The sequence below is a fragment of the Ammospiza caudacuta genome, chromosome 33, assembly GCF_027887145.1.
Source record: "Ammospiza caudacuta isolate bAmmCau1 chromosome 33, bAmmCau1.pri, whole genome shotgun sequence".
Taxonomy (NCBI): domain Eukaryota; kingdom Metazoa; phylum Chordata; class Aves; order Passeriformes; family Passerellidae; genus Ammospiza; species Ammospiza caudacuta.
In genome coordinates, this window is record NC_080625.1 from 3655082 (window position 1) to 3671783 (window position 16702).

Genomic DNA, 16702 nt, shown 5'->3' on the forward strand with positions numbered 1-16702 from the left:
GTCATGCCCCAATCCTCCCTGTCCAATCACAGGATGTCCCAGTCAGGTGCAAGGCCACAGGATGGGGCTGCAGCCGCCACCAGCTCAGGAGCTCTGTGGGCATAGAAAAGGGGGTGACACTGGGACTGGGGGCAATCACAGGGCTTACCCGAATGGTGCCCCTATTTGTGTTGGCTCAAGTGAGAGCTTCTGGAGAATCTCTTCCCACACTCAGGACACTCATTGGGCCTCTCCCCAGTGTGGATGTGCCTGTGGGTGACGAGGGTGGAGTTGTGCCTGAAGCCCTTCCCGCAGTCGGGGCAGCGGAAGGGCCTCTCCTCTGTGTGAATCTGCTGATGTACTGAAGCACGGACAGACAACTCTTCAACTAATTAAAGTTGAAAAGAAGGGTATTTTATTGCAGTTCTGGACACATGAGGAATCATTTCCAAATGCAGGTGCAAGGAGTTGCAGACTCCTGCTCTCTATTTATACAGAAAAGGCTTTACATATCCAAGCAGTTTCTAAGGAAGCATAATACATAATCATTACCTGCCCACTTTGTATTATAATCAGCTGAATACCTAATATGGCTGCACAATTGCACTCCCTTAATTGCGTCAGTGGGATTTTGAAATAAGGCAGTGGGCATATGGGAAGAAGAATGCTCTCTTCCTCATGGTAAACTCTTCACCCATGGCCAGTTGGCAGGATTTTTTGATCTGCTGATCAAAATCCAAGCCTCTCCTAACTGTCAGATTATTCTTAAGGCAAGATATTTCTATGGTCTCTGCTCCTTCACAATTGCTACATCTATCCCTGTCACTCCTAGCTTTACTTTTTTAATATATTTGTTACTCTTTAACTAAGGTATGTGAGTTTTGCTAGCTAACTTAGCTTCTTAACTAATTTTAAAATCTTAGCTAAAATATGTAATCTTCTACTATCTCACTTATAGTCCCAGCTGACCCCTTGACTCATCCACACTTTTCATTTATTGTAAATACATTTCCAGCTGACCCCTTGACTCATTACGATGAGATTGGACCTGCTCAGAAACCACTTCCTACACTCAGGGCACTCATAGGACCTCTCCCCAGTGTGGATCTTGCAGTGATTGATGAGGTTGGAGCTCCACCCAAAGCCCTTCCCACACTTTCCACATTTGTAGGGCTGTTTCCCCATGTGGATCACCTGGAGCCAGATCACATCGGAGCTCCAGAGCTCTGGCTGAAGCCCTTAGCACATACCAAGCACTTGTGGGGTTTCTGCCAGCAAGGAGTTGTCTCCACCACCTCTGAGTTGGTCAAACAGATCAGGTTGGTCAAACATGACCTACCCCTCCTAAACCCCTGCTGTCTGGGTCTGGTACCCTGGCCATCCTGTGAGTTCTGTGTGATGACACTCAGTATGAACTGTTCCATAACCTTACCTGGTACTGAGGTCAGACTGACTGGCCTATAATTATCAGGATCCTCCATCCCACCCTTTTTTGAATGGCTCTCACATTGGCCAGCTTCCAGTCATCTGGAACCACACCAGTGAGCCAGGACAGCTGGTAAATGTTGGAGAATGGCTTCACAAGCTCATCTGCCAGCTCCCTCATCACCCTGAGATGGATCCCATCTGGTCCCATGGATTTATGAATATCCAAGTGGCTCAGCAGTTCTCTGACTGCCTCCTCTTGGATAATGGGGGAAACACTCTGCTCCCTGACACCACTGAGCAGCCCAAGAGGACAGCTGTCCTTGAAGGCAGATCTTCTCACTAAAAACTGAGACAAGGAAAGTGTTAGGTACCTCTTCCTTCTCTTCATTTGCAGTTATTAAGTTCCGTCCCTCATCCAGTAAAGAACAAAGGTTGGTCTTACTCTTCCTTTTACCATTTTTATACACACACACACACACACACACATATATATATAAACATTTTTTGCTATCCTTTACACAAGTTGCAGTTTTAATTTCAAACTGAGCTTTAGCCTCCCTAATTTTTTTCCTGCATGCTCTAGGAGCCCCCTTAAATACTTCCTGAGAGACCTGACTCTCCTTCCAAAGATAATACATCCTTTTTTTATTCCTGAGTTCCTCCAAGACCTCCTTGGCCATCCAGGCTGGACGTTTGCCTCTTTGGCTCATCTTTTGGCACACAGGGACAGTCTGTTCCTATGTCCTCAAGATCTCCATTTTGAAGCATGCCCAACCTTCCTGAACTCCTTTGTTTTTAAGGACTACTTCCCAAGGAGCTCTCTCCATACATCTCCTGAGTAGTCAAAGTCTGCCTCCCAAAAGTCCAGTGTAAAAGTCTTATTAATGCTCCTCTTGACTTCACCAAATATTGAGAATTTTATCATTCCATGATCACTATGCCCCAAGTGGCCTCCAACTATCACATCTCCCACCAACCCATCTCTATTTGCAAATAGATCACGATGATCTCACGAGCATGGTCATCTCATGGTCATCTCTTGGTCACAGTCATCATATGCTCACAGTAATCTCACATTCATGGTCATCTCATTAGAATGGTCATCTCATGACCATGGCCATGTCATAGTCATAGTCAAAAGTCATTGTATGGTCACGGTCATCTCATGATCGTCTTGTGGTCATCTCATGCCTGTGGTTGTGTCATGGTCAGGATAATCTCAAGGTCACAGCCATTTCCTGATCACCATCATCTCATGGTCATGGTTATCTCATGGTCATCTCACACTCACCCCATGGTCTCTATTGTCTCATTGCCAAGGTCATGTCATGGTGATGTCATGGCCATGGTTCTGTTTTGGTCATCTCATATTCATAGTCCTGCCATGGTTATCTCACGGTCATGGTCACCACATGGTCAGGGTCATCACATGATCACATCATGGTCACCTCACGGTCACGGTCATCTCACTGTCATCTCAGAATCACCTCATGGTCACAATGGTCTCATGGCCATGGTTGTGTTGTGGTCATATTGTGGTCATCTCTTGGTCACAATCATCTCATGCTCATGCTCATGCTCATTGTCTCATTGTTATATGTTGTCTTATGGCCATGGTTATCTCTTGCTCATCTCATGGTCTTTATGACCCCATGGCCATGGTCAAATCATGGTCATCTCATGACCTTGATCACCTCACAGCTGTGTCATGGTCATGAAAGGCTCACGGTCATTAAATGATCATGGTCATCTCATGGTTGACTCATGGTCAAAGTCATGTCATGGTTGTGGTCATTTCCTGAGCATCATCTCATGTTCATGGTCATCCCCTGATCACCACAAGGTCATGGTCCTCTCATGGTCACTATCTCATGCTCATGGCTATGTCATGGTCATCCGATGGTCACAGTCCTCTCACGGTCATGATCATATCGTGGACATGGTCACAGTCATGGTCCTCACATGGTCATGGTCATCACAAGATCATCTCATGGTCAACTCATGGCCACAATCATCATGGTCATCTCATGGTCATGGTTGTGTCATGATCACAGTCATGGTCATGGTCATCTCATGGTCATGCACAGCAATGGGGAACAAGGACACATGGACCTCCTCGCTTGTTCCAAAGAAGTTTGTTTATTGTAACCAGCTGTTCTTTTTTATATTCAAAACTTGCCCCAAACTTAGCAAAAATAAGCATGCATTGTTTGCCTGCCACTGCAGTGTTGCTATTGATTTGTCCAATCAGCTTTACCCAATCAGCTCTCTGATCATGTGGTGTCCACGCATCTCCTCAGCCAATCCCTTCCTCACACATGAGGCAACCACCAACCACCAACTCTCTGGCCATCAACCCACAGCTGAACCTCCCCAGAATGCCTTTTGGTGAACAGAAGTGAACAGGATTGAACAAAGGTGGGAAAGGTCCTTATTCTGTAAGGCTTATTCCCCACAGTTATGGTCATCACCATCACCTTATGGTCATGATCATCTCATGGTCATCTCACAGTCACCTCATGGTCACAATTGTCTCACAGCCATGACTGTGTCATGATCATTTCATGGTAATGATCACCACATAGCCATGGTGTGAGACAATTGTGGTCATCTCATGTTCATCTCTTGGTCAAAATCGTGTCATAGTCATAGTGATAGTCATCTCAAAGCCTTCATAATTTCATGGCCATGGTGGTGTCATGGTCATCTCATGGTCATCCCATTGTCATAATCATCTTATAGTCATCTCATGGTCATGGCCATATCATAGTGATGGTCATGGTCATTTCCTGATCACCATCATCTCATGCTCAGGGTCACATCACTGTAAGGGCCATCTCATGATCATGTCATTGTCATTTCATGGTCATCTCATGGCCACGATCATGTCAGGGTCACCTCAAGGCCACAGTTGTGCCATGGCCAACCCATGGTCATCTCTTGGTCCAAATCATCTCATGGTCAGGGTTGTGGTTGTGTCATGGTCATGGTAACAGTCATGGTCATCCCACAGTCAAGGTCATCTCAGAGTTGTGTCACTTATGGTCATTCTCATGGCCATCTCATGCTCATGTCATGGCTGTGGTCATGGCCAGGGAAACTCTCTGAGATCCTGAGCCCTGATTTTGGGACACTCAAGGACCTCTGGGGACAACAAGGCCTGGCCTGACCCCTCCCCCCATCCCACTGCCCCTCCAGGAGCCCAACGTGGCCAAACCCTCCTGGGGACACCTCAGAAATGGGACATGGAGCAGGAAATTAATCCTGGGAGATGGAGACAGGCGTGGCTGACAAGCCCCCATCCTGCTCCTAGCGTCCCAGTCCAGCTCCTGATCTCCCCATCCTGCTCCTGGTGTTCCCAACTTACTCCTGGTGTCCCCATCCCTGCTCCAGTGACCCCATTCCCATTTCTGGTCCCAGAGATGAACTGCCAGACACTGGAGGAGGGAACCCACATTTATTGCCCAAAGCAGAATGGTTTCACACCAAAAGCAAAGCATTGTAAATATTACTGGTTCTGGTTTTAAAAAAACATTGGAAACAGGAAATGGATCTGTTAGCAAGAGCTGTGGGGTGGGTGGTTTTGTCGGTGTGGGTGGTTTTATTGGTATGAGCTCTGCTGGCAGATCGCAGCTTTCCAGGGAAGAGAGAAGGGGCCAGATCCAGCTCCGTGGATTGCTCAGGCAGTGATTCCTGCCAGGATGAGAGAGGGTCATGGTGTCACCCTGTCCCTGTCCCCATTCCACAGGATGGACCTGGCTGGAGCCCATGGAGAGCAGGAGCTGCTCCAGAATCCCATTGTGATCCCACCCCAATCCTGCTGCAATCCTGCTCCATCCATCCCACCCAATCCCACTCCATTCACTCTGCCACAACCCCGCTCCATCCATCCCACACCAATCCTGCTCCATCCATCCTGCCCCAATCCTTCTCTGGAATCCCAACCTGATCCTGCTCCATTCCATCCCACATGATTCTTGTCTGGAATATGGCCCTGATCCCACTCCATCCCTCCCACACCAATCCTACTCCATCCATTCCTCCTGATCCCACTCCAGAATGCAGCCCCAATCCCACTCTACAATTCCACCTGATCCCACTCTAGACCCTGCTCTGATCCAGAATCCCTCCCCAATCCCAGTCGGTCCATCCTGCCCCAATCTCCTTCCGGAATCTCACCCTGATCCCATGCTATACCTGCAGTGGAGCCGTTCATTCCCATGTCTTTTCCTGCGGAAAGAGAAGATCCATGAGATTCCAGCACAGATCACATAGTGGGATTAACCCCAGGATCCAGCCTGGGATCCGGACAGAGGGGATCCAGGGCTGGATCTACCACTGGAACTCACCAGCTGCCGGGTTGTATCCATTCCTGTCCCTCCTCCCTGTGGAAACAAAGTGGGATCAGTGTCAGTGGCACAGGATTCCCAGAATGGTGCCAGGTGGATCCGTGTCCCTTCCCGACCCCCATCCCGTGTGTTACCGGATTGGAGCTTCCAGACGCCGAATCCGATGAGGACGATGAGGATGAGGATGGCAGCGATGACGGACACAGCGACCACCACGGTGAGATTCCCGCCAGATGTCGGCTCTGGGAAACGCAGGATAGTGAGGAGGGGAGGGGGATGCCCATTTGGGAATTCCAAATTCCCAATGCCCACATTCCCAGCCTCACCCCAAGCAAAGATCCCGGGCTCCGGCATTCCGGGATGCTCCACCCTGCACCGGTACTGCTCCCGCTCCTCCGGCAGTGCCTCGATCCTGGCCCAGGTGTGGAAGGTGCCGTCGCTGTTGGGAACGATCCCGCCCCACTGCGTCTCCTGATCCAAGGTTTCACCCCCCTTCATCCAGCTGACTGCAATGGTGTTGGGGTAGAATCCGTACGCGTGGCAGGACAGGATCAGCGTCCCATGTTCCTCTTTTCCAGACACATGGACATCAGGGGGCTCTGGAATGGGATAATAGTGGAATTCACCATTGGGGTGAGCTCTACTTCTGGAATTGCCAATGGAATGAGATAAGAGTGAGCTCTGCCCATGGAATTTGATGGGAATGCGATGGTGGCAAGAACTACCCATACAATTCCCACAGAAATTCCCGTGTTCCCAAGTCCTCCATTCTCAAATCCCAAATCCTCACAGGAATTCTGCTCCCACCTTTGCGCTCCAGCTCCTTCTGCCCGTATCTGACGTATTTCTGGAGCCATTCTGGGCAGACGTGCTTCAGGTAATTCAGGTGCCTCTCAGCCACGGTCCCATCCTGTTCCCAGCGCCTCCTGGTGATCTCACCAACATTGTCGGCTGCCACCAATCTCCCAGATCCCAGGTCAAAGGAGATGAAATCCCGCCCGTCGTAGCCTTCCTGGCGGGACCCACGGACGCTCCCGTCAGACAGGAGGTCACAGCCAGAAAGCCGCTGTACAGTGTGGAGACCTGAAGGAATTGTACCCACAGAGACCCATGGAATTGTGTCCCAGCCCCATAGAGCCCCATTCCAGCCCTATGGAGCCCCAGAGTCTGATGGAGACCCACAGAGCCTCATCCCAGCCCCTTGGAGCACCATGGATCCCAACCCAGCCCCACAGATCCCATCCCAGCCCCACAGATCCCATCCCAGCCTCATGGATCCTCATCCCAGCCCTACAGTTGCCATTCCAGCCCCATGGATCCCAACCCAAGCCCATAGATCCCATCTGTCCTGGGGTGACATTATGATGCTTGTATCCCCATTCATATGTTCTGTGCCTTTAAGACTGTCTCTGAAGAGTGGAAGTTTTGTTTGGGTTTTTCTTATCAGGGACACAGAGATGGGCAATACATAGGGCTGCTTTCACTTTTTGCTTTTGGCTTTCTGCTTTGCCCACTCTCTCTGTGCTCTCATTTCTGCTTGCTTTTGCTTCTGCTTATTAGCTAGTTCTAGCTAAACAGTCCAAATTCCTTCCTGGACTGTTTCTCCTCTTCTGTTTCTGTGACCATCTTGAACCTGCTCCGGACTGGGACCTGGGAACACCGAGGGTTTGCACCGTTTGGCTGCAGCAGCTGCCCCAGAGCCGGAGGGACTGAGAACAGAGCATCAATCCCCAAAAGAGACTTTCTGATTTTATCACCTTTTTCAGAGTGGTGTCATCCGGTATTGTTCATTCTGTGTGCTGGGGGTGCTGTGCCTGTTAAATAAACAGGTTCCTTCCACTTCTCTCTGAGGAATTCTTCCTGAACCGGTTGGGGGGAGGGGCCGTGTGGGTTTGCTTTCTGGAGGGGCCCCCTTTGGAGATTCTCTACCAAATTTGCCCTAAACCAGGACACCATAGCAGCCCCATGGATCCATATCCCAACCCATGGATCACAAGATATCCCATGCCAGCCCCATAGATCCCCATCCCAGCCCTACAGTTCCCCTTCCAGCCCCACAGATCCCATCCCAGCCTCATGGATCCCCATCCCAGCCCCATAGATCCCCCCCACTCACCCCCGCTCTGGTTGTACCGCTCCCGCAGTATCTCCAGGTTCCTGGCAGCCACGTGCTGGTTCCTCTCATTCATCTGGGTCTGCTCCTCCCAATATTCTGGCTCAACTCCGTCCTTCATCCACTGTGTCAGTGGCTCGGCCCAGCCCCGCTCGCTGTTGTAGCGCGTGAAGGGGATCCCATCCAGGTACCCCATTTGCATGTACTGGGGGATTCCTGGGCTGGGCTCTGACACTGCCATGTGCAGGTAACGCAGGGAGTGGAGAACTGGGGGGACATGGAGATTTGGGGGGGTTGAGGGAATCATGGAACAATGAAAGGGGAACTGGGAGAGCTGGGAAGGGGTCTAGGGATCCCGGGGCCAAGGAAAGGGTGTGCAGGGTGAGAGAGGTGGGATGGACAGGAAAGGGCCTGCAGGGGGTCCTGGTGTCCAGGAATGGGGGCTCGGGGGGTTCCAGGGTTATGGAAGGGGGGGGGGGCAGGGACTGGGAAAGTGAGATGGGGGTTCCAGGGGATCCCTGTGCCCAGGAAAGGGGGTCCAGGGGTCCCCAATGCCAAAGAAAAAGGTCACAAGATGGGAGGACATGGGAATAGGAGGCTCAGGGGTCCCTGATGCAAAGGTAAGGGGGCCCTGGGGGCTGAGAAAAGCAGGAATGGGGTCCAGGTGATCTCAGAGACAAGGAAAAGGGGGGGTTGGGGACTGGGGAAGAAAGGATGGATGGGAAAAAGGGTGCAGGGAGGTGCCAGTGCCCAGAACTGAAAATTCAGGGGGTCCTGGGGCCCAGAATCCCCCCAGGGACCCCCCTGGGACCCCAAACCGGATGAGCAGAGGATGGAGAACTGGAAAGGTGCAGAGATTGGCGGGGGAGGAAGGATGGGGAATGAGGAGAGCTGGGAAGGGTCCAAGGTTCAAGGAAGGGACTGGGAGAGGTCGCATAGGGGGATCCAGGGGGTCCCTGTGCCCACCAAAGGGGGTCCAGGGGTCCCCGGTGTTGAGGGCAGTGGGGTCTGGGAGCTGGGAAAGGCAGGAATGGGGCTCCAGGGGGTCCCTGGGTCACAGAAAGGGGGGTCTGGGGCTGGGAGAGGCGGGCGGATCCCGGGGACGCAGCCTGGGAGACGGGAAAGAGAAAGAGACCGAGGGAACGCGGGGGAAGGGGACGGGGAAAAGGGGGAATTCCAGGGAGTTCATCTGGATCCCTTTGGATGCCCCCTGCGACCCCCCTAAGACGCCTGGAATCCCGTTTCAGGAAGACGTGGGAGAGGAAAACGGGAGGGACACGGAAAGTTGGGAGACCCGAGGGGTCCAAAAGTCAAGGGAAAGGTTCAAAGGGTCTGGAGTCTGGGAAAAGTAAGATGCCCGAAAAGGGGGACAGGGGCGTCCCAGAGCACTGACGGGGGTGCAGGGGGAGCCCAGTCCCGAACAAGGGGATGCAGGGGCGTCCCGGTGCCCGGAAATGGAGATTCAGGGGTGGCCCCGTGCCCAAAAATGGGGGTTCAGGGGGGGTTCCAGTGCCGAGATTCGGGTTTTAAAGGGATCCTGAACCCCAGGAATGGGAGATCCGGTGGGTCCCGGGGCCAGATATGGGGGTGCAGGGGAGCCGCACTGCCAGGAAATGAACGTTCATGGAGGTCCCCGTGCCCAGGAATGGGGGCTCAGAGAATTCTCTTCCCAGAATTCGGGGTTCGAGTGGGTCTCGGTGTCGGGAAATGGCGATTCAGGGGGTCCCGGTGCTGGGGAAGGGGGATCAGGGGGGTCCCTATGCCCAGAAACGGGCGCTCAAGGGGTCCCCGTGCTCAGGAATGGGGGCTCAGTGGATTCTGATGTCCGGGAATGGCGGTTCAGGGGCGTTTCCCTACCCAGGAATGGGAGTTCAGGGGGGTCCCGGTGCCACATGAGGGGGTACAGAGGGGTCCCGGTGCTGGGGAAGGGGATGGAGGGTTGTCAGTAGACCCAAAATGGTGGTTCAGGGGAATTCCCCTGCCCAGGAATGGAAGTCTAGGGCGTTCCCGGTGCCCGGAAATGGAAGTTCGGGGGGTTCCCATGCCCGGTAATGGAAGTTCGGGGGGTCCCGGTGCCCGGAAATGGACGCTCAGGGGGTTCCCGGTTTCGGGGTTCCCACTCACCTTTGGTCGCGCCCCCCGGGTCCCCCAGGAGCCCCAAGAGCAGCCCCAGACCCAGCGCTGCAGCCATGGCGCTGCTCCGCTGAGGCCCCGCCCACAGACCTGACCCCGCCTCCAGACGTGACACCGCCCCCAGAGCAGCCTCCGGCCCCGCCATTGGTGCCGCTATTTACTGCCCGCCAATGGCAGCCCGATCTGTCCGTGACGTCACCGGTCGCCGGGCAGATCCCGGTCTCCCAGGTTGGGACGCGGAAGCGAAAGGGACCGAGGAGGGCGGGGCGGGGACGGGGGAATTGCAGAGAATCCCTCTGGATCCCGCTGCGACCGCCCTGGAGCCCTCTGAGAACCACCTGGGAACCCCTGGGGCCCCCTTAAGGAAGCGCCTGGAGGGGAGAACTGGGGGGATCCGGAAATTTGGGAGATCTGGGGGTGCAAAGGCGAAGGAAAAGGGCGGGTCTGGGATCTGGGAAGGGCGGGAGGGCCGGCGAGGGGTGCGGGAGGTCCCAGGGGGGTGTGAGGGGGGTCCAGGAAGGGGTCCCAGTCCCGGATTAGGGGGTGCAGGGTGTCCCCATGCCCGGTAACAGAGGTTCAGTGGGTCCCAGGTCAGGGGAAGGGGGGTGAGGGCAGTGGGGGGTGCAGGGGGTCCCTGTGCCCAGGAAAGGGGGTGCACGGGCAGATCCCCAGTGTTGAGGAAGGTGATGGATTGGGGCTGGGGAAGGCAGGAGTGGGGGTGCGGGGGGTGCCAGGGTCAAGGAAAAGCGGGGGCTGGGGTGTCTGAGAGGGGGAGGGCCGGGAAAGGGGGTGCGGGGGGGGCATTGGGGCTGCATAAGGGCGTGCAGGGGGATCCCCGTGATGGATAAGGGGGTACAGGGCAATCCCCATGATGCATAAGGGAGTGTGGGAGGGTCCCGGTGTGTGAGAATGGAGGGTTTGGGAGGGTTCCAGTCCTGGATAAGGCAGTGCACGGGGGTCCTGGTGCAGGGGAATGGGCGTTCAGTGGTGTCCCGGTGCCAGACAACGGCATGGCAGGGATCCAGTGACCGGGAAGGGGGTGCAGGGGGTCCCCGTTCACATGAATGGGGGGCTCGAGGGAGTCCTGATGCAGTGGAATGGGGGTTCAGGGGGTCCCAGGGCCAGATAACGGGATGCACTGGGGTCCCGGTGCCCAGGAAATGGGGTTCAGGGGGGTTCACTTCCCGGATTCCATGGTTCAAGGGGTCTTGCTGCCTGAAAATTGAGGTTCAGTGGGGCCCGGTGCCGGGTAAGTGAATGCAGAGGGTCCCTGTGCCCAGAAATCGGGGTTCAGGGCGGTTTCCGTGCCCGGGATTCAGGGTTCAGGGGGTTCCAGGCTCCAGATAAGGGGGTGCAGAGAATATCGGGCCTCGGGAAGGGGTTACAGGGGGATTCCGGTGCCCCGAAACGTTCAAGGGGGTCTCTGTGCCCAGGAACGGGGGTTCGCCCGCAAATGGTAGTTCAGGGGGTCGCCGTTCCCGGGAATTGCGGGTCAGGGCGTCTCGGTGCCAGGGCAGTCCCCGGTGCCCGGGCAGATCCCGGAGCCGCAGCTTGGGAGACTCGAAAGTGACCGGGGCAGCGCGGGGAGTGGGGGGAGGGACAGAGGAAACCCTGGGAATTCCCCTGAACCCCCCTGGACCTGCCCGGACCCCCTGCAGGATGCGCAGGGGGTGGAGAACTGGGGGGACGCAGAGACTGGGGGGTCTGGGGGCATCCAAGGGTCGGGAAGCAGAACCGGGAGAGCCGGGAAGGGTCCAAGGTTCAAGGAAGGGACTGGGAGAGGCGGGATGGGGGATCCAGGGGGCCACTGTGCCCACCAAACGGGGTCCAAGGATCCCCGGTGTTGAGGGCAATGGGGTCTGGGAGCTGGGAAAGGCAGGAATGGGGGTTCAGGGGGTCCCTGGGTCATGGAAAGGGGGGTCTGGGGCTGGGAGAGGCGGGCAGATCCCGGGAACGCAGTTTGGGAGTGTCATGATCCGTCCTTACAAACGGGTTTCATGATGGTTCATGGATTGATCTCAGGGTGCAAAAGAACTGGCACGGTACAAGGGGGTTTGCAGCGATAATCAAAACAAATGCACCTTTATTGAAATAACCACAGCAAAAATGCATTGGGGAGGAATCAGGGAAAAAGGGAAAAGAAGGAGGAAAAAGAATGGGTATACAGCTACCAAACGTCAAACTGCGAAGTCCCTCCATGTCCAGCCGATGGAGTTCACCAGGCCATGTCCGGGGAGATCTCAGAGGCCCAGCTCATCTGGACCCCAATTATACTCTTTTTTGATGGGGGGATGGATTCTGCAATCAAATCAAAGTTAGTTTACTGTATCTTCGGGGGGAAAGAATGGTCTTTGGAAAGGGGCACGCACAGTCCATGTTTGGCAGTAGGTGAGGGCCATTGTTTTTGTGGTTGACTGCCTGCACTTGCAACATCCATCTTGCTTTGGGCAGCTTTCCTTCTCTCCCCCATAGACCTCCCCTGATTTGGGGGTTTCAGTCCCAGTCTCTGGAAGAAGGTGAGAGGGGCCTTCTCACATAGGGGTTTCGTGTCTCGGTCTCTTGATGAAGAAGCTTCTTACATCTCAGTTTGTCTGTCACGGTTGTTATAAACGAGTGAGAGGGGTCTTCTTTGGGGGGGACCACCCTAAAGCCTAGGAGAAGTTCAGCCAGGCCGAGAGGTGGGGAGAATTCCAGAGTTATTGTGCAAAAGGGCAAAATGCCCTTTGAACTCAGTGTAGCATATAGCAAATGCACCTGTGAAAACAATAATTTAGCAACGCTCTCAGGTCTCAGGCACATGACTTTCCCCTACAGGCTCATAAACTTCAGACAGGAAGGGTCTGTTTTTCAGTAACCCCCCCCAATGACGATCATGAGGCAGATGAGGGATATTTCAGACAGACTCTCACATGACCCCGTGACTCACTATTGTCTTGAGGGATCTTCATCCGCAGGGCTCTGGAGTGTTGTTGATGAGTCTGCAGAACTCGCTGTACGTTGGTAGTATAACCCAGAAAAATAGGGATAGTATGACAGAGAGAGGAAAGAGAGGGAGAGAGAGAGAGAAAGGAGGAAAAGAAAGGATAGGAAAAAGAGGGGAAAAAGGGAGACAATAAACAAACATAATTAGTATTGATTATAACAGTATTATTTTCATAACAATTTTCAAAATGGTTAATTAATTAAAGTAGGGCTATTTTTGTAACAATTTTCAAATGGTTGAAACAAATCACAAATAATCAAAAGAAAAAGCAATAAACAAATCATAAGCATTAACTTTAAAATTATTTTCTAAAACAAAACGCTAAAAATTGAAGGTAATTCTCACAAAATCATAAACTGGAATCAAGGATTGCTCTAAAACACATATGCTTAATTCATAATTGCCTTGTGTCAACTGACTTGGGGATGTCCACAGTGTAGAGGACATCAGCCAAGTTGTGTGCGTGAACTATAGACATCAATCTTGTCAGCCGTTTCATCATCCTCCAATTCAGAACGAATAGGGCTGCTGACAAGATAAAACAAAGCAGAATTAGAATCAAAAGGATAACAATGGGATGACACACTGTTTGGACACCCGTGGCAGTAGGTGACCACCCAAAGAGGGTATCTCACCACCTGTGCTCGGCATCTTTCTTTACCCTCTCCATAACACAGTGTATCTGTCTCACATTGTGATGAACAGTTACCAGGATTTTCTGTCTGTTTTTCTTAATCTTTTCAAGGATTTCTACCAAGTCTTGATGGAGCAGCAGTTGTCTTACCAAAGTGAGATCCATCCCAATAGGAGTAGGCATCAGTTTGTGAATCAGTGTGTAGTTAGATTGCAATAGGTGGTGAGAGGTAACTGGAGCTTCATAAGAGAAATCACATCCTGTAATCTTGGTAAAGTTACAAGCCCAAAAATTTGAATCATTTTTAGTATCTACTACAACATTCTCTACAAATAGAAAATCACAATCAGTTCTGAAGCATGCACACACCCATTGCCTATATATATATAAGGACTGTTTCAGATGCCTAATTGGGACATATTTCAAAATGACAGATATTTTGCTCTGTGTCTAAACAAATGTCTTAAGCTATGATTGCGTTGCTTTTACAGATGAACCCTTGTTGTTCTCGGACAATACAAGATTCTAAATTGACAGTTTGCCATTTCTCACCAATTTGACGGGCCCATTCCCTATGCTCAGAAGGATAGAGAATAGCTCCCTCATGATTCAGCCCTAATGCAATCGTAGGAACTATCAAATGCACTGAGGCATTACGTATGGTTAACACAAAAGCCGTGGCTGTGTTTGTAATGGGGTTGTAAGTAAAATTCACTAAGTTCCACCAGGATTGGAATTCTCTTTCAAAATCAGTGGCTCTGTCCCAAATTGTTTTCTGAATTTCAGTGGGAAAAATGCCTTCTTCACCTTCTCTTACACTTGAGGCAGCAACTGACTGCATCCACAATTGTGCCTGGATACAGCTGAGAGCCAAAGAAACGTTTTGTGCAGCGCCAAGTGCATCAATTACCAATTTGTGGTCATTTATATTTACGTTTTCCCAATTTGGCAAAATGTTTGATAGCAGCCACTGGTGTGTTCCTAAAGCCAGTACAGACAACTGCAATGGTTGTTGCAATTTGGTCAAATCTCTAGTTGTAGCAGCCAATTTTATTAATTCACTTCTGAATCAATACTTTTTACGATTTCCAATCCTGTTCCCAGAACACTGGTTATGTCTCTTAGCATCCGTCTTTTAAAAGAGTTCTGCTTTTGCAACCAGGTCATCCAGCCCTCAAAGGAAGTTTGCGAGAAAGGCGAACAGGCCGGCTGAATTTCTGAGACATTATTTTGCATCAGCAATTTGACTTGTTTAAGTGACCACGTGGGATTGAACAGTATTTTTTGTTGTCCTGTTTTCCTAATTATATATGGTCCATTTTCAGAAATTCTTGGGCTAAACATAACCAGTGGTTGGGCTGGAGCGGTGGTGGTGTAAATTGTAACAAGTTGGGCAATAGCATTTACTGTAAACTTAAAATCTGGGCCCTACAGGCCTACATTTTTTGGACCAAAGACAAACCACTTCTATGGTTTTTGCTAATGTAAAATTGTGCCAACAATCCTGTACACTTGGGTGCGTACAAACCTTTTCATGCTTATTTGTTTGATCTGTCGAAACACTGATTGAGGTTACCTTACTATGGGTAGTACCATTAATAATTCAGATCCTATACCAATTTTTTTCCCACTATCCCTTGAAGCTGCCAGGTTTTTTGGTTTTCCCATTCCTGCCTAGTGTATATCTGATTTTCATGCATAGCAACAGTTGATAGTTTTAAATCCTTCACATTTCCTGTGGATTCGGAAAAATGAACAAAAGCCTGGGACCAAGGCCATTTAGTACCAAGTTCACTAAGGGCGCTCTCAGTCCTTTCTACCCATTGGGGTGTAACTACTGTACTCAGTGTGGGCTTTGTTATAGCGTTTGTCTTAAATTTGTAAACTAGGCCTTTTAAACTTATTGGATCTGTCAAGTTATTTTGCCAACGGTATGTCACATAAGTTGGTTTGGCTAAAGTAAAATTATGCCAGCAATCAGTTGATTCATTTCTATAATCCTTTGTAATTGCATTGTTGGTTCTGGGGCCTAAAGTGTAGTTGCCAACATACTCCTGCTGGCAGCACAGAGTGAGGGGAATTTGTTTGGTACACTCCCACTTTGTCGTAGGACACAGTTCTGTTGTAGGGATGTGCAAATAGTTTTTTCTATTACAGCGACCTGAGTGGGTCGCTGCTGGTGAGAGAGAGACGGTGAATCTTGTTTCTTGATCAGAAGGCTGAATTTATTAATATATGATATAATACATTATAATTATACTAAAAAGAATATAGAGAGAGGTTTGCAGAGCTGCTAGCTAAGGTAAGAAGAGATAGAAAAAAAACCCACAACAAAGTTGTGGCCAAGGACTCAGTCCCCTGGCTTGAACTGATAATTGGCCCTTAATTATCAACATAGAAAATGAGCCAATCAAGGTGAATCCTATTGCATTCCACAGCAGCTGATAATAATTGTTTACCTTCTCTTCGGGGGCCTCTGGCTCCCGAAGACACAGAAATGTGAAATAAAGGATTTCTGTGGAGAAATGTCTGCGACATCTCACCTTTCTAAATTGTATAAAAATAAAAGAAAAATGCTGATGTGGAATGAACAGGAAATTCCTTCACCTATAAGATACAGAATACTAATAATTCACTAAAACAATCCTACAATATAAGAAAATTGCAAGAAACAATGCAAAGAGAATTCAAGTCCATGCAGCTGAGTTTCAGGAACAGTCCAAGAGCCGAAGTTGTTTCTTTTGGACATCTGAGAGTCCTTTTTGGTCCTGAAACAGCATAACACAATTTTAAATAATTTGAAACAATTTGAACAATTTTTAGAATGTCCTTTTCTGGCCCTTCAGTGCTTCAGCACTTCAGAGCTGCTGCCCGCCTATTTTCAATATTTTTTATTTAATTTTTAAATTTTTTTTTTTTTTTTTTTTTTTTTTTTTGATCGAAAAGCAAAAGAGCAGCAACCGAGCAGAGCAATGCCAGAGAAGGAAAGGCCCTGGGGGCCCTGGCCCATACTGGACCAGGAACCCCAAAACTGGCTCACACAGGGGGACCCGGACCTGTAGGACAAACCAGAACCCCTAGAA

General features: G+C 50.8%; 2 protein-coding genes across 2 annotated transcripts in view; both read right to left on the reverse strand.

Annotated features, from left to right (window-relative positions):
• LOC131570264 (class I histocompatibility antigen, F10 alpha chain-like) overlaps positions 1-16702 on the reverse strand; it is a 190620-nt gene that overhangs the window by 118041 nt on the left and 55877 nt on the right.
• LOC131570257 (class I histocompatibility antigen, F10 alpha chain-like) lies at positions 5688-10087 on the reverse strand. The gene is made up of 5 exons (XM_058822618.1): positions 9994-10087; positions 7873-8136; positions 6564-6839; positions 6083-6355; positions 5688-5998 (listed from the first exon to the last, which is right to left on the reverse strand). Exons 1-5 carry the CDS (start codon positions 10058-10060, stop codon positions 5688-5690), a joined length of 1191 nt encoding a protein of 396 aa, XP_058678601.1. The 5' UTR covers positions 10061-10087.

Bases quoted from the DNA above. Each gene is read 5' to 3' on its own strand.
- LOC131570257 (XM_058822618.1), bottom strand. From the start codon at position 10,060: ATGGCTGCAGCGCTGGGTCTGGGGCTGCTCTTGGGGCTCCTGGGGGAC. The intron at 8,137-9,993 runs GTGAGTGGGAAC...ATGTCCCCCCAG, and splicing joins CCCGGGGGGCGCGACCAAAG to TTCTCCACTCCCTGCGTTAC. The intron at 5,999-6,082 runs GTGAGGCTGGGA...TGCGTTTCCCAG, and splicing joins GCCCGGGATCTTTGCTTGGG to AGCCGACATCTGGCGGGAAT.